At 40.4% G+C, this 21417-nt stretch overlaps 1 protein-coding gene across 4 annotated transcripts in view; it reads right to left on the reverse strand.

The window, feature by feature from the left end:
• The window catches only part of LOC133615997 (amyloid-beta A4 precursor protein-binding family A member 2-like), a 142699-nt gene that overhangs the window by 61925 nt on the left and 59357 nt on the right, over window positions 1–21417 (reverse strand). For all 4 annotated transcript variants that reach the window (XM_061974974.2, XM_061974976.1, XM_072914767.1 and 1 more), the window contains exons 2-3: window positions 17875–18368; window positions 6415–7454 (exon numbers count right to left, since the gene is read on the reverse strand). In XM_061974974.2, coding sequence (XP_061830958.1) covers window positions 6415–7454; window positions 17875–18349 — 1515 coding nt within the window. In that variant the 5' untranslated portion in view covers window positions 18350–18368. The remainder of the gene's footprint in view (window positions 1–6414; window positions 7455–17874; window positions 18369–21417) is intronic.

Below are 21417 nucleotides of genomic sequence, written 5' to 3' on the forward strand. Positions count from 1 at the left end.
TAACCTAACTTAACTTTATACAAAAGCAGATTGCTTTTGATGGTTTTATTTTAACACTGTCGTACACTACACTTCCTGATGTATAATACAATGCAAAAATGTCAATTTCTGCACAGGTTTAATTTAAAGTTTATCCTGCATCCTCTTTAAAAGTCCAACATTTTTCCCCGTCAGATTTGGACAACCATCTGTTGTCACACCTGCCAGCTAGTCCCATTTCAGTACTAACATGTCCAAACAGACATTTACCTATGTGAACAAGTCATTACCTGTGGTTGTCTCTTTAATTGACTGCATGGCTGCCAGCTTCTCTGTGATTTGAAAGTCAGCAGTTATCCCACGTAAGAAGATGAGCAGCTGGGCGGTGTTACGTACATCACAGCTCTCATCCAAAGCCAGCGAAAAACAGTCAAAGTCGACCGTTCTGTTCTTCAGCTGAAGCTCCAAGTTTCAGGTGTTGTGCCGGATAATGCACCCCCGGCGTGGAATGCACCCCCTGACGGGAGTGTTATATCAACTAAAGCCCACAGTTAAAGTTTCCACGTGCAAGATTGAATCTATTTAAAAAAGTTATTTAATAAGAAGCCAAAGTGCAAAAACAATAATGTTCGTGTTAGAGGAATTGTGAATGAATGAAATATGAAATCCGTGCTGCAGTCTGCAGGTATACCTAATGTTGTGGCCCAGCAGCGACTGCAGCATGGATTTCATATTTCATTCATTCACAACTCCTCCAACACGAACATTATTGTTTTTGCACTTTTGGCTTCTTATTAAATAACTTTTTTTAAATAGATTCAATCTTGCACGTGGAAACTTTAAGTGTGGGCTTTAGTTGATAAAACACTCCTGTCAGGGGGTGCATTATCCGGCACAACACCTGTTATATCAGTGCAACAGAGTCCAATAAGCACTCCTTAATAAACTCTCCGTCAGAAAACGCCTGGCGATTTTGTGAGAAATGACGAAACTTGTCCTGACGGCTGCATCTCTGGGGGTGTGAAATTTGGCAAAAAGTCCTTGTTGGGTTTGCAGTTTTACCATCAACGCATCAGCCTCCCTTGCGCGCGCTTCATCAGACACATTCCGGTATTTTTCCTCATGCTTCGTCATGTAGTGGCGATTCAAATGATATTCTTTAAACACAGCAAGCTGTGTACCACACATTAAGCACACAGCTTTACCTTTCATTTCTGTAAAGAAATAATTGGCAGTCCATGTCTTGTTGAAAACACGCCATTCGTCATCAACTTTTCTCTTTTTAGCGTCTCATCACTTGTCGCTGTGCACCTTCACTCACAGGTTACACCCGGACATACGCCCATAAATAACACTTTTCAAAATAAAAGCAGCACAGTTGTATTGCGCGCACGACATAGATGTTTTTTAAACTTTTTTTTGTAATTTGTGATTGCCGCTGTTCACATTCACTCACGCGCATACGTCCACACGAAAGTAATACAAATAGTCCTTTTCAAAACAAAAGCAGCACCGTTGTATTGCACGCTCGACATAGAGACTTTTTTAAATTTATTTTGTAATTTATGATTGGCCTCACGCGGGCCAGACAGGGATGCACAAAGGGCCGGATGTGGCCCGCGGGCCGCAGAATGCCCAGGTCTGTTATAGAGGGTAGACAAAACAGGAACATTGATGTATTGGCGACAAGAGCGCAGCTCCGTAAAGGTGGGAAAAAGGTAAAAACAAGGGATGAGGAGGAGAAAAAAAGCAAGTTCCAAACTTAAACTCCTGTGAGGGGCTGGGTTTGAAACCAGGAAAAAACCTTAAGCAAAGGCCATATGCATATTAAGACACACAAGTTGAGACTTGCAACAAGGGGACAGGGGGCGAGCATCCGACCTGAAAATGTGGCCACCAGGAGTGCTGCTCTGGTATCCATCCAACCACGGACAAAGGCGTTGGATGTGGGGTACCTGTATTTTCCATGGATGTATTTTGCGTGTGTGTGTAAGCCTGAAGAGTCACTTTGTTTCTCGACCTCGGTGTTCGTCAGTCCAACAAAAGTCAACAAACAACAGGTGTGTGTCCTTGAAAGACAGGGAATTAATTTGTAGCATCTTTGCTGCATTGTCAATAGGGAGAACCCTGAAGCAATGACTTTGTCAGGTGGCTTCAGTCAGGGAAAACAATCCAGATTAGAATGTTTGTGCTTGAGAGAGCTACAACAAATGTAATTATTTCCCTCTTATTGTATAGTCCTGGTCCTCAAATGTATCTTACTGCGCAGAGCAGACAGCTTCTCTAAGATGTTATACAGTTTGCGATTTAGTCCAAAATCACAAAAGTCTGAGCGGTCAGAGCTCTGGCCAAACTTCAATCATTTGTGACAGATTTAGGGTACCTTGAGTGGCTGCTGGCATCTTTCAATATATCGATACACCAGGGCAACACTTACTTCAATTAGCAGATGTCCTGTTATCATGATTCTAAATAGGTAGATGTCTTCAATGTCCTCGACTGAAAGAATCACAAGGCATGCAGCACTTTGCTGCTTCCAAGAGTCCACCGTGTGTCAAGCAATAATGTTCCACCAGGACAGGCAGGTTCCTCCAAACCCAAGTTTCTCGTCAAAAAGCGTAATTTATAGAAAGATAATTTTGTTGAGAGGAAAGTTGATCACTTCCATTGCTTAAATTTTAGAGAGCAGGTCAAAAAGAGGCTCCCAGAAAGTTAAAACAAGACAGAAGAAGCAAAAGTAGGACAGATAAAGGAGAGAGAAGGAAAGCGTCCGCCTTCGATGAGAGCCAGAAAAAAGACCGTAGAGAGTAGATTGCTTTAGTACGCTCAGTGAAACAGAATATAGAGTAATCTAAATACTCTACTGCCACGCATTCCTGTTATAATATTGAACAGTACTTGTATTGTGCGAGACCCGCAGAATGAAGAACACAATGTACCAACAAGGGCAACATAATGAAAATATGCTGGAAGGAAAAATGCGGTAAATATATGCATAATCCATCTTTTTGATGGCTCTCTGGTAGAGATGTTTGTCTCATAGTAGAATGGAAGACATGTGTGACAAGAACGAGGGATGAGTTACTGAGGAAATGTTTCTCATCTTTCTCTGGAAAATTGCTGTAATCCTTTTCCTGCGCTCTTGTTACCTTGAGCTGTCCCTGTCCTTGTGTATTGACTCGTACACACACAGATGGATATAAATGCACTGATAATATTCATACTCACAATACCGCACAGACGTGTCTCTCAGATGGATAAAGTCAGCAATGCATACTAATACACACCTGCTGTACTGTGTGTATTTATGCATGCTGGCATTGCCAAGCTTTGTGGAGCTCATTTGTATCCCAGAAGTGGGTCAGACAATTTAACCACTTAGAAGTATTACTACGCAATGTATTAATAGCATGTAGTATGCCAAGGTAAACTCATACCAATTATTTTTTTCCAGCTGGTTGTAAAAGCTTGGAAATGACACGGGATTCTCCATTAGTACTTGTTTTCAATGTACTTGAAGTAATCCTTTTTAAGTAATCAAGATTGTCGTCCCAAGGACCAGTGTTTTGTGTACCACGGCTATTTGTATTCCATTCATCCATCCATTTTCTACCGCTTATTCCCTTCCCGGACTGATTCTCAGGAAGATATGTCAGTATAACTACCAGCCCTTGTCCTAGAATATCAGTTTCCCTGCTGTCATGGGCAAGAAGGTGATTTATTTCAATAATCATCCTGCAGTCAAGGGCGTAGCACCAATTTCTAGGCCCCCATACACAAGACTCCTGAAGGGTGCCGCACCCCAATCTAAACCCAACGAAGATGGTTCAAACCAGTTGTATAAAACCCTTTAATTTGTTGAGTTTTTTAAAGAAAGGATGAGCACATCTAGAACATTTTTTTTTTTTTTTTAAAGTGCCAACTAATTCAATATAAAGAGGCCAGAATCTGAATTTAAAAAATAATCATATAACCTGTCATTCATTTAAAGTTTTTCCTTTACTTCAGAGTGTAAAGTAAACATTAGCTGATTCCCGTACAGTATAGGATTACTTATGATCAGTGGATAATACAAATCATAAGTGAAATGAAGTGAAGTGAATTATATTTATATAGCACTTTTTCTCTAGTGACTCAAAGCGATTTACATAGTGAAATCCCAATATCTAAGTTACATTTAAACCAGTGTGGGTGGCACTGGGAGCAGGTGGGTAAAGTGCCTTGCCCAAGGACATAACGGCAGTGACTAGGATGGCGGAAGCAGGGATCGAACCTGGAACCCTCAAGTTGCTGGCCGGCCACTCTACCAACCGAGCTATACCGCCCCACATAATTTATAATAATAAATTATTATAAATATATCATTATTAGTGCATCTCCTATAGGGGTAAAGCCTCCCTGTGTTTTTAAAACCTAGTGATGCCTCTGTTTCTGACTTTGTGCCTTACAGGTGCGGAGAAGGGGCTTTGGAACATTTGATTCCTTTGGGTAGCGAGTCGGGCCCTGCCGACCAGAGAGGGCTTTCACATCACATGACTCTGTTCCTTGAACGCACCACAGTTATGTACAATTAGATGCAAAATTGAAGCATATGCATAACTTTCTCGTATGTTGCCACATAAAGATGTGTTATATTTTTACCATTCTTCTATCTACCTTTCTTGTTCCAAAATGCTGCTGCTCGGTGTGAATGCTTAAAGGTGAGCTCAGATAACATTATGACATCTGTGTTGAGTGAAGTTTTCAAACTTAAGTGAATTATATTTACAGTATATAGGGCTTTTTGCTAGAGACTCAAATCACTAAAACCTATTATCTAGATCTTTTTTAAGCTACATTTAAACCAGTGAGGGTGGCATTGGGAGCAGGTGGGTAAAGTATTTTGCTCAAGGACACAATGACAGTGACTAGGATTGCGGAAGTGGGGATCAAACCTGGAACCCTTAAGTTGCTGGCACGGCCGCTCGAGCAACCGGGCCATGCCGCCCCAAGTTAGGTTTGCTGCTATCCAGGCGTAGGTCTTAGACATTCGTAATTTGATTCAAGCAACCTTATTATCGAACTTTCACAGCAATATTTATTTTATCTTAACATTTATGACGGAAGGGATTCATTTGGCCCCATCCGTGGGTCTATCTCACATGAGAGGAAGGCTGGAGGTTCATAGTTTCACAATGAAGTCTGCTAAAAATGATGGAAAGTGCCTTTCTACATAGCAACTGACACTGTGGTCAAAGTTGGAATAGCCACTAAACACATATTAAGGCAGTGTTTTTCAACCTTTTTTGAGCCAAGGCACATTTTTTGCGTTGAAAAAATCCAGAGGCACATCACCAGCAGAAATCATAAACTCAGTTGACAGTAAAAAGTTGTTGTCACAATTGTTGAATATGAATTTAAACCATAACCAACCATGCAACACTATAGCTCTTGTCTCAAAGTAGGTGTACTGTCACCACCTGTCACATCACCCCCTGACTTATTTGGAGTTTTTTTGCTATTTTCCTCTGTGTAGTGTTTTAGTTCTTTTCTTGCACTCCTATTTTGGTGGCTTTTTCTCTTTTTTTGGTATTTTCCTGTAGCAGTTTCATGTCTTATATTTCCCGCATCTACTTTGTTTTAGCAATCAAGAATATTTCAGTTGTTTTTATCCTTCTTTGTGGGGACATTGTTGATAGTCATGTCATGTTCGGATGTACATTGTGGACGCCGTCTTTGCTCCACAGTAAGTCTTTGCTATCGTCCAGCATTCTGTTTTTGTTTATTTTGTAGCCAGTTCAGTTTTACTTTCGTTCTGCATAGCCTTCCCTAAGCTTCAATGCCTTTTCTTAGCGGCACTCACCTTTTGTTTATTTTTGGTTTAAGCATAAGACACCTTTTTACCTGCCTTTACAAAGCAATTAGCTACCGGCTGCCACCTACTGATATGGGAGAGTATTACACATTTACTCTGCCAAGCTCTAGACTGCACCGACACTCAACAACAACACATCATTTGCAGACTATAATTACTGGTTTGCAAAAAATGTTTTTAACCCAAATATGTGAAATTAGATAATCTCCCACGGCACACCAGACTGTATCTCACGGCACACTCGTGTGCCGCGGCACAGTGGTTGAAAAACACCGTATTAAGGTATTCAACACTCTACTGCCATCTCGCGGATAAAGTGGATAGTACACCCCCCAATTCATCATGTTTCATATGTCAGGTAAACTTTCCAAAAGCCCAGGGACCCCCTTGTGCTTGGGGCCTCGGTACTACATCCCCATATACATACCCCTCCGCTACGATATCTCTACATGCAGTAATGTTGTTGAATTGACCGGGTAAAAAGTCCAATCTATATCTTTTCTTGCATGTTTCATTGCATAACCCTGACAAACCCACAGCAAAGTAACTTTTATGAGGAGGTAAAAGGGCTGGAAGCTCACCTGCTCCTGTTGCCATCTCTGTCGATCTTCATGGGAATGTGGTTGGATCTTGAGGCCCCTCTGGAGGTCTGGGTTGTTATGATGCACGGAAGGTAGGTTGAGAGACTTGGGTCTGCTGTCATGGCGGTGGTGAGCTGGCGGGTAAGGGGCTGTGTCAGGCTTGGCGTTAGTGTATTCACCTGTGGGCGGGTCCTGTGCCAGCTCCTCCGGGCTTTGGTCAGTACCGCTGCTTAGACTCCCCATGCTCATACTCATCTTGATCTCAGCGACGATTTGGTCAATGTCCTCCTCCGCCTCTTCACCTGTTTCCCCCTCTACCACCAACACCTTACGTCCTCGGAATGGAGACGCACATACTGAGTTGCCGTTGTCCTCTGGCGCGTAATAGTCTCCAGTGTAGGCCCTTCCATGACTCTTGTCGTCATCGTCTTCCTTGTACGCCTCTTCGTTTGGGCAGTACTCCTCACTCTCTGCGTCCTCTTCGTCACCCTGCTGGGTGACATCTTGCATGGTAGGTTGGTGATGGTGGTGATTGTGATGGTTATAGTCCAATATTGGCTCTGGACGGCCATTGTATATGTGTTCATCAGGGTCTTGCTCCACAACCTCACAGCGTACCTCGCCCTCGCCTTCAGCCCACTCCTCAACTCTGTGCCTATCACTACTAGCCCACTGCTCTTGCCGGCCTGGATCCTCCTCTGTCCACTCCTCTACACCATCCTCATCTCCTTCCCTCCACTCCCCTCTCTCCCCTTCCTCTTCTCCCCTCCATTCTTCCCTGGCTGCACTTTCTTCCTTATCTTTCACCCACTCCTCTTCTCTCACATGTCCCTCTGCCTCACCATCCTCAGCCCATCCTTCGACAGCTTCCTGGCACTCGGCGTGGCCTTCATTCTGCTGCACACTACCCACACGTTCTTCTTGGCTATGACCGTGGTTACAATCTCCTTGGCTGCTGCAGTCCATGCCTTCCATGTAGCTGTCATCCTCTGGGCAGTACCGAATGTAGTAAGTAACACCTTCATCCTCCTCTGCAAGTCCTGGGAGTGGTCATAAGCACAAACAGGGATGTTTTGTTATCTGTTGTACCAAATAGAAAGTGGAATCAATAATAACGATGAGATTACGGCATAACGTCCTTGGCGGAGGTTACCCTATTCTCTAAACTAAAACCTTAGTGACCTGAACACACTATTTTTTGCTATACCTTAAAGGGGTACTATAATGAATTCTATCTTTTCTGACTTATAAATATTGTTCCAATGTTGGATATGCATGTTAAACAATGCCAAAGAGGAGCTAATCCTCCTCTGCTTCAAAAACATGAAAAAGATCAAGTAATATTTTCATCTAATCTTGGCATGCGCCCAATAACATCGACATGTAACATGCAGTAAAATAATGCTGCTTTTTTATGCATCTCTGAATGGATCAGTGAGTGTGCAGGTGTACCTAATGTTGTGAGCAGGTGAATCTCATATAATGTTTAAGAAGTTTATTTTCAATCAATCAATCAATCAAACTTTATTTATATAGCGCTTTTCATACATAAAAGAAATGCAACGCAAAGTTCTTTACAAAGTTAAAAACAATACCCCGATGACCCATATCCCCCATTATCACATACGTACGCACGACACAGATACCAAACCAGTGGTTCTTAACCTGGGTTCGATCGAACCCTAGGGGTTCGGTGAGTCGGCCTCAGGGGTTCGGCGGAGGTCAAAACACACCCGACTCATTGTGTAAATACAAACTTCTCCTTATCGGCGTATTACGGATACAGCAACAGCAGACTGATTTGCAGGTGTGTAATTTGTTGTGAGTTTATGCACTGTGTTGGTTTTGTTCTTTGAACAAGGTGATGTTCATGCACGGTTCATTTTGTGCACCAGTAAAAAAACATGGTAACACTTTAGTATGGGGAACATATTCACCATTAATTATTTGCTTATTTACATGCAAATTAGTAACATATTGGCTCTTAACTAGTCATTATTAACTACTTATTAATGCCTTATTAGGCATGGCCTTATTATAACCCAAACCCTGGCCCTAACCCTCTAACCCTAACCCTAACCAAATAACTCTAAATTAAGTCTTTGTTACTTAGAATATGTTCCCCATATTCAAGTGTTACCAACAACATATAACTTTGTCTTGAATTTGAAAAAAAAAACATTTTATTTTTCACTACAGAAGGGTTCGGTGAATGCTCTTATGAAACTGGTGGGGTTCGGTACCTCCAACAAGGTTAAGAACCACTGTACCAAATACAAACACATATGCAACTATATGGTCACATGATTGCATGGCTGAGTACAGAGGAGACATGCGAGTAAACATTATCAAAGGAGCCATCTGCACCAGGAGGTCATCCGACCATGGCCACCAGGACGCTGAAATGTGTATGGGAAAAAATATATTTTTAAACAGTGTACATTTTCAACAGATACATTATGATACATTTGGAGAGGGCGGGGTGTGGCTCCATTCACAATCTGGGAATGCTGAGAGACTCAAAATAATAAATGTGGCTGTAGAGCAAAATTTACACCAAAGTATATACATATCAAATGTAGATTTGTATCATTATAGGTCCCCTATTTCTTGGTCTCAAACTGAGCCCTCCCTGCCCACACAGGAGTTTAGTTTGGAACTTGCTTTTTCCTCCCCTTCCTACTCCTCACCGAATGTTTTACCTTTGTCCCACCTTTACGGGGCGCCACCCTTGTATTCCTGTTCTGTCTACCCTGTATGATGTTGAACGGGTTTGTACTAAAAAATTTATTTCGTTTGATAAGTGCAATGAAAATAAAGTTCTATTCCATTCCTTTAAACACATTCCCATTGACAAAACACATTCCACACTATGATACCGCTGCAGGGTTGCAGAACTGCAAACACTGGCAGCCAAATGAGAACACAATTCCAAGACTGCTGTCACCTGTCGGGTTGTCAAGATATTGATATCGGATATCGATATCAGCAAAAAACGAGTATCGGATTATATCTGCTTGTATCTAAAATCTGAGATATAAGCGCTCAAATACAATAAGTCCTTTAGCGTTTACTTGTGCCAAGCTATACAGGTAGCTAACATCTAAAAGACCCGCTAGCACAACCTAGCAGATCATCGATACCGCTCTCCGCGAGCGAGCAGAAGAGCGACATGGCGAGGCACCATCGACACCAGACAACATCCTCGGAAGCAGCCGACATCCATCCCGGATCGACGACGACCTCGAACGATAGCAAACAACACCCACCATCTGGACTGACGACACCGAACGACCCCAGGACCAACGGAAACGTCACTGGAACCAACATGGGGCTAAAGAAGGCACTTATAGCCGAGGAGAGCGAGGACATAACAAGCGCACTAGAGTTTCTGACAGCAGAAGTGTCAGCGGTAAAACAACAACAACAAACCATCCGACAGATGGAGGAGGTGAAGCTTCTACGCCTCCAAAACGACAAAAAAGAGTGTGAGAACTAACAGACAGAGTAGCTGAACTGGAACAATATTCTGAAGCCAAAACATTATTGGATCAATGTCAAATCCCGACCGCACGCTCGAACGGTGGCCATCACCAATTGGGGTTAAGCCCGGGGAACAAGATGTCAGCTCCGTGGAGCGTCAAGTAGCTGCATTTTTCCAGTCAAAATGAGTGGAAATGAGTTTACAATATAATTTCATCCCTATCAAGATATGTATAAAATATGTTTTAAAAAAAAGGATTCAATTGCAACGTTAAACATAAAAATTAACACTAGTACAAAATAACACATGAAATAACAAATTGTAATTTAGTTTAATGTTATTGCCTCAGCTATGGTCCTCTCCATTCCAGTAAATACCTTAATATTATTTTTCTAAAGGCTGGTTAAACCTTTATTAGAAGAAAAATCAATGCCTCTATAGGTTGCGCTTTTTGTGTCATTCTTGCCAGTTCCAGGTCCTAAATGGCTGTCAAAAGTGTTCCAACTTGTCAGATTATATTCTTAGCCATCTACTTTTCAGGTGAGAGGCATGATTTATGATCTACCGTATTTTTCGGACTATAAGTCACAGTTTTTTTCATAGTTTGGCCGGGGGTGCGACTTATACTAAGGAGCGACTTATGTGTGAAATTATTAACACATTACCGTAAAATATCAAATAATATTATTTAGCTCATTCACGTAAGAGACTAGACGTATACGATTTCATGGGATTTAGCGATTAGGAGTGACAGATTGTTTGGTAAACGTATAGCACGTTCTATATGTTATAGTTATTTGAATGACTCTTACCATAATATGTTACGTTAACATACCAGGCACGTTCTCAGTTGGTTATTTATGCGCCATATAACCTACACTTATTCAGCCTGTTGTTCACTATTCTTTATTTATTTTAAATTGACTTTCAAATGTCTATTCTTGGTGTTGGGTTTTATCAAATAAATTTCCCCCAAAAATGTGACTTATACTCCAGTGCGACTTATATATGTTTTTTTCCTTCTTTCTTATGCATTTTCGGCCGGTGCGACTTATAGTCCGGAGCGACTTATACTCTAAAAAATACGGTACAATAAACTTACAGGGAGCAAGGAAGCGAGGAAGCAGCAGACCACTCGATGATGTAAACATAGGCACACATGGAAGTGATCACGTCGCCGCTATAAATAGTTTGTCTGCGATAGCGCTTATAATAAAAATATCACTATACATCCATCCATTTCTACCGCTTGTCCCTTTCGGGGTCGCGGGGGCTGCTGGAGCCTATCTCAGCTGCATTCGGGCGGAAGGCGGTGTACACCCTGGCCAAGTCGCTACCTAATCGCAGGGCCAACACTGAATACTTGCTTGATATTCAAGTCACAAAATGTAAATGGAGTATTGTTGGCACTTCCTGAATGGCTATGTATCACATAATGATTGTGAACAATAGGCACAATTCCAAAAAGATTGCAGTTCCCCTTTAAGTTTCGGTGTAGAAACCAATTTATGTTGTGACCCAAAAACAAATATCTTAGTTTTGCATATATTTGAGAGTCATTTGTTTGTTTTTATCCAATCGTAAAACATTTTCAACCCGCAGTATGGCATGGACTTGCAGTATAGTGTACAGTCAAATAATCCGCATACATTGTTATAACGGCACTATTCACAGCAAGTAAGTCATTAGTAAAAATTGAAAATAGCAGAGGTCCTAAACAACTTCCTTGAGAAATCGCACACGCCAACATACTATGATGAGATAAACTACCATTATAAAAGACCATTTATTTTTTAGAAGAAAGATAGCTCCTCATCAGAGTACGGTAGTCGCTGGTTGGCTGAATGCATAACATTTAAGCTTATCAAGTACAATATCATGATCAATTACGTCAAATGTGGCGCTGAAATCTAACATGACTGCTCCGGCAATTTTTGAGGTGTGAATCGTCCCCAACCAATCATCAGTCATTTGAATAAGAGCTGTAGCAGTTAAGTGACCCTTTCTGTATTTGCTAGTCAGACTATTTTGACTAAAATAATCCTGGACCTGGACATGAATAATGCTCTCTATAACTTTGCGGAGTACGGTAAGAATACTTATAGGTCGACTATTTGGACCACAGAAAGGTAACTTATTGTCTTTAAGAAGAGGAATGATTTTTCCCTCTTTCCTCAATGTAGGAAATACCTCACGAAGCAGACAACTATTAAATATATGACATAATGAAGAAGCAATGTAATCAGCAGCGATGTTTAACACCTTACTATCAAGATTGTCTGTACTGGCGCATTAATATTTAATATGTTTACCAGGTCATAATGACTGTGATCTGTGCCACATAGATTATGTCTTAAATGGTTCACCTTATTGATAAAAAAAATAATGTTGAAATAGTAAGCAATGTTCTGGGGCTTTGTAAGAAAAATACTGTCGGATTCCACAAATGAGGCACATGCATTTTTCTTTCTTCCCGTGATTTCATTCAATGTATTTCAGAGTTTTTTACTATTGTGTTTAACACTATGTATTCTAGGCTGATAATAGAGTTTCTTCATCCTTGTATTTAATTTGGTTACTTGATTTCTTATCTTACAGCATTTTAATTTGTCTTCCAATAAGCCTGATTTTACTGCAGCCAATTTGGCATCATCTCTCTGTCTCATTAAATTATTTAGAGGTAAATCAATCCATAAAGCTCTTTTAGTTTTAGCAGTGAACCTTTTCATAGGTGCGTGTCTATTAACAATTTCCATAAAAAATATTCATAAAAGTATTGAGCGAGACCTCTGGATCATCACTATTGTACACAACAATCCAGTGAACATTTTTAACATCCCCCGAAAAATAATAATTATCACATCTATTATACAATCTTCTATAAACAACCCTGTCCCTTGCTTTACGAATGGTAGCCTTTCTAGTGAACACAACTATATTCTGGTCACTGAAACCTATTAGTGCAGATAATGTATTAAAACACAGCTCAGGGACATTGGTATATACAGGTAAAAGCCAGTAAATTAGAATATTTTGAAAAACTTGATTTATTTCAGTAATTGCATTCAAAATGTGTAACTTGTACATTATATTTATTCATTGCACACAGACTGATGCATTCAAATGTTTATTTCATTTAATTTTGATTATTTGAAGTGGCAACAAATGAAAATCCAAAATTCCGTGTGTCACAAAATTTGAATATTACTTAAGGCTAATACAAAAAAGGGATTTTTAGAAATGTTGGCCAACTGAAAAGTATGAAAATGAAAAATATGAGCATGTCCAATACTCAATACTTGGTTGGAGCTCCTTTTGCCTCAATTACTGCGTTAATGCGGCGTGGCATGGAGTCGATGAGTTTCTGGCACTGCTCAGGTGTTATGAGAGCCCAGGTTGCTCTGATAGTGGCCTTCAACTCTTCTGCGTTTTTGGGTCTGGCATTCTGCATCTTCCTTTTCACAATACCCCACAGATTTTCTATGGGGCTAAGGTCAGGGGAGTTGGCGGGCCAATTTAGAACAGAAATATCATGGTCCGTAAACCAGGCACGGGTAGATTTTGCGCTGTGTGCAGGCGCCAAGTCCTGTTGGAACTTGAAATCTCCATCTCCATAGAGCAGGTCAGCAGCAGGAAGCATGAAGTGCTCTAAAACTTGCTGGTAGACGGCTGCGTTGACCCTGGATCTCAGGAAACAGAGTGGACCGACACCAGCAGATGACATGGCACCCCAACCCATCACCCAACCATGCAAATTTTGCATTTCCTTTGGAAATCGAGGTCCCAGAGTCTGGAGGAAGACAGGAGAGGCACAGGATCCACGCTGCCTGAAGTCTAGTGTAAAGTTTCCACCATCAGTGATGGTTTGGGGTGCCATGTCATCTGCTGGTGTCGGTCCACTCTGTTTCCTGAGATCCAGGGTCAACGCAGCCGTCTACCAGCAAGTTTTAGAGCACTTCATGCTTCCTGCTGCTGACCTGCTCTATGGAGATGGAGATTTCAAGTTCCAACAGGACTTGGCGCCTGCACACAGCGCAAAATCTACCCGTGCCTGGTTTACGGACCATGGTATTTCTGTTCTAAATTGGCCCGCCAACTCCCCTGACCTTAGCCCCATAGAAAATCTGTGGGGTATTGTGAAAAGGAAGATGCAGAATGCCAGACCCAAAAACGCAGAAGAGTTGAAGGCCACTATCAGAGCAACCTGGGCTCTCATAACACCTGAGCAGTGCCAGAAACTCATCGACTCCATGCCACGCCGCATTAACGCAGTAATTGAGGCAAAAGGAGCTCCAACCAAGTATTGAGTATCAACATGCTCATATTTTTCATTTTCATACTTTTCAGTTGGCCAACATTTCTAAAAATCCCTTTTTTGTATTAGCCTTAAGTAATATTCTAATTTTGTGACACACGGAATTTTGGATTTTCATTTGTTGCCACTTCAAATCATCAAAATTAAATGAAATAAACATTTGAATGCATCAGTCTGTGTGCAATGAATAAATATAATGTACAAGTTACACCTTTTGAATGCAATTACTGAAATAAATCAAGTTTTTCAAAATATTCTAATTTACTGGCTTTTACCTGTATGTGGTCAATACATGGAGAGGAAGTGTGACCAGCTTGATTAGTGAAGACTTTGGTGGGTAAGGACACAATTTGAGAAACATTACATGCACTAGAGTGATATTTTTTTTCTGGGACAGTTACTGGCAAGCCAGTCCATGTTAATGTCACCAAGCAGATGCATTTCAATGTTCAAATCAGATGCTTCGTCCATCATCTCACACAGTTGAGTGAGATAACCAGCATGAGAATCACGAGGTCTGTAGCAACAGTCAATCACAATAGGTTTCCGGTGGGGTAAGTATACCTGAACCTACATCATCCAACATGAGATCAGAACGTAATTTAGCAGGAAGGTGACTTTGTACAAAAATGGCAACCCCTCCACCATGCAAATTCCTGGAGAAACTATGAAGCAATAACTCAGAGTTCTGAACAGATGAGCCTAAGTGTGTCTCAGACACAGCCAATATATGAATGGAGTTATCAAGCACAATGCTTTTCAGTTCATGTAACTTGTACCTTATATGACAGATGTTCACATGAGCAATTACTAGGCCTTTTGATGGAAAATTAAAGTGGCTCGATGTCATTAACAAATAATTTGTGAATCAGTGCATGTTCTGAAGTTACCATAGACTAAGAAAACTATGCATAAAAATATTTCCTATTTTTGAACTGTGTTACCTCTATTTCTTTGTGGCTAAGATGGTGGGTGAGAGATAAGTTTGTCCTAGCGAAGATAGGCTATGTGCCCCCGGCAGCAGTTCCTTCCGTTTCTGCCGCACAGCATCTGGAAAGTCCTCATTTAGATAGCTGTTGGTTCCTTTCAGGTGTTTGGCCATCTGCAGTACAGCCTCCCTGTCCTTAAACCTAAGGAATTTGACCACAATTGGGTGTGGTAACCAAACTCCACATCAACTTAAAGACAGTATAAGTCCATTCCAGACGCTTAATATTAAATAGGTTAGTATTTCTAATACCTATATGTTTAAATAATGTCACCCGATCAAGCCTTTCTAACATCCCACACTACAAAATAATAAAAGTATGTATGACCCGTGCTGACGTTATATTGGATCAATATTGATATTGGCCAATATCAAGGCTCCCATATCGATATTGTTTCAGGGGTACTCCTTTGAGTCATATGTACACATTATAACTAAAATGTTGTTTTTAACAATGTGATCAGACCAACTGCTCTGTTCTGTTCTGTTCTGTTCTGTTCAGACCAAACCTCTTTGATATTCTTTGTGGCCTGCATCCTCAGGACAACCAGAGAAGAGGACAGGTACTGCAGTTGGTTGTTACTGTGCAGAACTTCTTAAACAGTACCCAGGGGGTCCCTGTGTGACGACGTTTTGTGTTGCACCCCCATTAACTATCAGTACTGTACAAAACGAATAAGAAAAACAAGTTATGAGAAAAAACATTATCAATTTCATTTTTTGCAGTTAACTTTTTAACTTTCATTTTGCGTCAAAGATAAAGAAAGCCAATGTGAAAGTCAAGTGGACGTCGTGGAACACTCAGTTAACTATTATCAAGGTTACATATGGTATCTTTGAACATGTGCCATGATCTACTGCTGTAAAAGGGAAAGTGATAAATAAATAAGCAGTGAAGTGGTCTCATTATTGAGACTTCATCCTCCCAATAAGCCTGTCTCTTCCTTCCATTGACAACCACAGGAAGACAAATACAGACTTCTTCATTCTCATTTTGATTACTCTTTCATGTAATTTGTGTCGTTTTTATCTGTATTACTGTATTTTTTAAGTTCTCCATGTGTTTTGTGTACAGTGCAGGTGACCGAAGTGTTCATTATGTGTAATTTAGGTTTAAGTTCCGACTTACACTAAAACTTGATTTACATCGCAGCCATAGGAACGGAACTTGTTCATAGACCAAGGACCTCATTTGATTCCCAACCCCTGTGCAATCTTTTCGTGGTACCCACCTGAGTACATCATAGACATACAGGACAGAGTGACTCCCATGAAATGATTGCACAATATATATGCAATCGTTGGGGTTTGTTTGTCTGTCAGTTAGTTCCCAACATTAATCAAAAAGCTACAGGCAGATTTTTTGTCAAACTTTCAGAACATTTTTGAAATGGGACACAGTAGGAAGAGGATTCATCGCCGTCCACATGACACATGAAACGTGACGAAGTGGGTGGCACACTATCCACTTAAGCCGCCAAACCACAGTAGAGTGTTGAATATCTTAAAATGTGTTTTGTGGCAATTCCAAGTTTGACCACAGCGTCAGTTGCTATGTAGAGTGGCGTTTTCCATCATTTTAGCAGACTGCATTGCGAAATGATTAACCTCCACGTTCTTTTCACGCAAGATCAACCCAGGAAATGGGGCCATATAAATCCCTTCCCTAAAGTAACAAGTGATTAGATTTTGGGGGTGATCAGTAATCCGTAAAAAGGTTCCGCAGCCTGCGTGGCAGAACCTCCAGGTTCTGTAACAGCTTCTTCCCTCAGGCCATAAGACTCTTGAACGCATCATAATAATCCCTTCAATTCCCCCCAAAAATGGATTAACTCACTGGAATATAAAGACAATATAACATACATCCATAAACCTGGATGCTAAAAGTGCAATTTATTTATCTGTACAGTAATCTATTCATTTATATCTGCACCGTATTGCTATTTTATCCTGCACTACCATGAGCAAATGCAACAAAATGTTGTTCTTATCTGAACTGTAAAGTTCAAATTTGAATGACAACAAAAAGGAAGTCTAAGTCTAAGTCTAACACCGTCTGGATTCATGATTGTTCAAAAGGTTCCAGTTTTACTTCTTCCTGGACACTTTTAACACATCTGCATGCTTTCTACCTACTCAGTGGCCTAGTGGTTAGAGTGTCCGTCCTGAGATCGGTAGGTTGGGAGTTCAAATCCCGGCCGAGTCATACCAAAGACTTTAAAAATGGGACCCATTACCTCCCTGCTTGGCACTCAGCATCAAGGGTTGGAATTGGGGGTTAAATCACCAAAATGATTCCCGGGCGCAGCCACCGCTGCTGCCCACTGCTCCCCTCACCTCCCAGGGGGTGATCAAGGGTGATGGGTCAAATGCAGAGAATAATTTCGCCACACCTAGTGTGTGTGTGACAATCATTGGTACTTTAACTTTAACTTTAACTTTATGGGCTGTAGTTTTGCCCGCACCCAATTATCTGAGTTTGCTGTCTTGAAGGGTAAACCCCCTTTTTTATTTCATCGAGCTGAAACATCCCTCCCTATACATTATGCAAAACCTCTTAGAGATATTAAACCAATAATCCTGATGACCAACAAGAGATGTGAACAAAAACACAACCTCTTCAGCGGGGTTAAAATAACACAAGTCACTATTTCGACTGGATTATTTACTCACCGTCATCATAGTCTTCTTCATCCTCTGAAGTGTTGTTAATGTAGTCCGAGCTGGAGTCATCATCCAGGCTGTCAGCTCCATCATGGACGTCTACTTGGTTGTGATCATCGCGCTCAGGATCAAGTTCAGGCGCCGATGGGGTTGGTGGTCGCTGGTTCTCTGATTCTGCATCTGTTTGACTGTTGTATCGTTTCAGTTCAACATCTGCAATCGTGTCTTCTACCGGACAGCTCGGAACCACGTCCTCACACTTGGGAGAGGAATATTGTGCCTTACAGGTGCGGGGAAGGGGCTTTGGAACATGTGATTCCTTCGGGTAGCGGGTCGGGCGCTGCCGACCAGAGAGGGCTTTCACATCACATGACTCTGTATGATGAGGTGTGGGACAGGGAGTGGGGACTGGAGGAGCCATAGGGTGTGCTCCGCTGGTCCCTGGCCTCTTCCTTTGAGCCATGTTCGGTGGTTTACAAGCCATGCATTGTTATTGTTGGTTCCTAGGCAACAAAGAAACACACAATGAATGAGCCACGTCAAGAATATTTCTTGATTGAAACAACTGTGTTGGAAAAGGACTGAAATAAATAAATGTCAATGTATGTATTGTTCCAATAGGGTATTCGCTATCCGTCTTTTCTGGACTACATGTTGCTACTTTTTTCCCAAGCTTTGCACACTGCGGCTTACATAACGGTGCGGCTAATCTATGCCTTTTTCTTCGCTAATGACCATAATGTTTTGTATATATCCACTATGGACTGGACTCTCACAATATTATGTCAGACCCACTCGACATCCATTGCATTCGGTCTCCCCTAGAGGGGGGGGGGGGTGTTACCCACATATGCGGTCCTCTCCAAGGTTTCTCATAGTCATTCACATCGACGTCCCACTGGGGTGAGTTTTTCCTTGCCCTTATGTGGGCTCTGAACCGAGGATGTCGTTGTGGCTTGTGCAGCCCTTTGAGACACTTGTGATTTAGGGCTATATAAATAAACATTGAGTATATAACAAGCTTACATAGTAGTAACACCAACACAGACGCTAAAGAAGTGTTATTGTTTGTGCTATGGCGCCATTTATTTGTACGAGTTCGCTCACTGCAGGTACTGTGGGTTGAAAGTCTACAGTATTTCCTTCTGTTCTTATAAGTTGCGTTCCGTGTACTAGTCGTCCATAGCGTTTCTACTCGTATGGTTTCTTCATTTAGTGTATCATTCCAGGCAACGTTTGCAAGTTTTATAATATAACTAAAACAATTCGTATTAACTAAACTGTCACGTGTTTGATAATAGTGTTTTCATAAGGTATTGTAATGTAATCAAGATTGCGTCATTATCATTAGCTAATATACTAACATATTAACAAGTGTCTGTGTTAATATTTTTTTTGTATTGTTTCAGTTTGACTAATTCCTTAGTAAATTCACCAAAACGTCACCGTGGAGTTTTTGAGTCTATTTGGCTGATCGGAGCGTTAGCTTCCGTAGCTATTGGGTCCACAATAATGACTTTTCTGTTTTGTTTTACTGCCGTGTAACAGGCACCAGTTAGAAACAATTACTGTAAGGTATGTAAATAAACATTTACAAAATATTTCTGTGTAAATATCTCATTTCCCAACTCATGTACAGTATCTGTGACTTAAGTCGCAGATATATGGAACGATGTATTTTTATTTTAAAATGTAGTGGGTACAACTTATGGTGCGCTCTATAGTTCGAAAAATATCATAGGTCCGTTAATGTCGACTTGTGTTCTTAACTTCATCATTATCGCAAAGCAACAGACTGTAACTACAGAAATTAAACCTGCACATAGTGACTTCCTGTTCAGTGCAAATGGCAATGACTGTATTAACCTGGATTCTACCACAGCAAATAACAAAATACATCCATGTATTTTTTATTAGTTCTTTTTAGATTGTTAGTCACCGAAAGAAGGATTTGTGCATGTATATTTTAGCGAAGACATACAACAAAATCACCACATCAGCTTTGGTAGATAAGAGTATACAATATATTAAATACAATATTATATGAGAACATTTAATTTAAATAAAAAATATGCACAAAAGGAGGAAAACAGTGTCATCAAACTGTTCAAAAATCCTATATTATCACCTATTTGTATTTCTCTACCAAAGCAAAGGCTAGTTTTAGTTCCGGTTATATCAACACTGTGTCCGTGTTTGTAAAACGTGTGTGTGGTTGAACCAAAAATGTAGTCTTCTGAGATTTACTCTACTCACTTCTATTATTTTTCAGTGGTTTCCTACTTTTATAAAGTGGGTTGTCAGAATAAGTTTGGGACCCAGTGCTCCAGGAGACCTTAAAAAGTTGTGCAGGGAAAAAGAATAATAGGTCTTCCAGAGAAGACCTATTATTTGCTGATGTACTGCATAGAATCATGTTGCAAAAATATACAGTACTAAGAAAAAATAGCTCTCCCACCCTGGTCCAGTAAGTTAATAACTAATATAATAAATAATAAGATAGTGCCATCAATCAATCAAAATGCTCTAATCAGATTAATCACAGGTCTATTGATTAAGTCATTAATCACAATTAAATACAATTCATTTTGAATCTCTCTTAATCGTGTTTAGGTTTGTATGAGCAAATAGACTGAAGAAATAAGGGAATATATATGATTCATATTGATAACGCATTAGGAATGTGCCGATCAATCAGTTTCGGACAATTTTTGTGAAAAAATATGTGATTGTCCTCGTCATTACAGACTTTTATTACCGATCACAAACGCCAATCCCCTCTGGATGATACTGTATTTATTTTTAGTCCCTGGGCTGACAAGCGGCTAGCAGCTGATTATGTGTCTCCATACACAGTGTGGACCAATTCCAGTCTCAACTAATAATAATCACCTCCATTACAGCAAAAACAACTGCATTTCTTAGCATTGCAAGAACAATTTGCAATTTTTAATTACAAGCCTCTGGAGAATGATGCTAAACATGTAACACAGAGCAAGCTAGGAGCAGGGATGCTAATAGCTAAGATAAATGAATGCTTAGGAATGTTTAAGAAGTGTAGATGGAACTATGTTGCAACAGAAAGTAAGCAAATAATAACAAGCAATTAATAAAACAAATTAATAAAAGTCTAAAGAGAAGACAATAGAACAACCTGTTGCTGTGTCAGCATTGTACACAACACGTAATGGTAGGGCGGATCGATCGATCCATAAATTGGTAGTATCAGTATATGATTGATACTGGAGTGATTAGGTCAATATTTTTATTTCGTCGAAAATGTGTTTTATTGTTTTCATTATGTTTTCAAACACACCAAATAATTCCTTAAACACAGGAGGATTTTGAAGGAAACATTTAAAAAAATATATGTAATAGATTGTAGTTTTTGCTTTTGTTTAGTTGTGTACTATTCAAGTTATTTTGCTCAAACAATTGTATCCAATAAAAGACAATAAGGAACTAGTTTAAATTCTGTATTGATATTGTTACACTGTCCATATGGCTCACCCTAAATAAACTGAAAAATGTACAGTTAATTAATGTGATAAG

Source organism: Nerophis lumbriciformis, linkage group LG15 (genome assembly GCF_033978685.3).
Source record: "Nerophis lumbriciformis linkage group LG15, RoL_Nlum_v2.1, whole genome shotgun sequence".
Lineage (NCBI taxonomy): Eukaryota > Metazoa > Chordata > Actinopteri > Syngnathiformes > Syngnathidae > Nerophis > Nerophis lumbriciformis.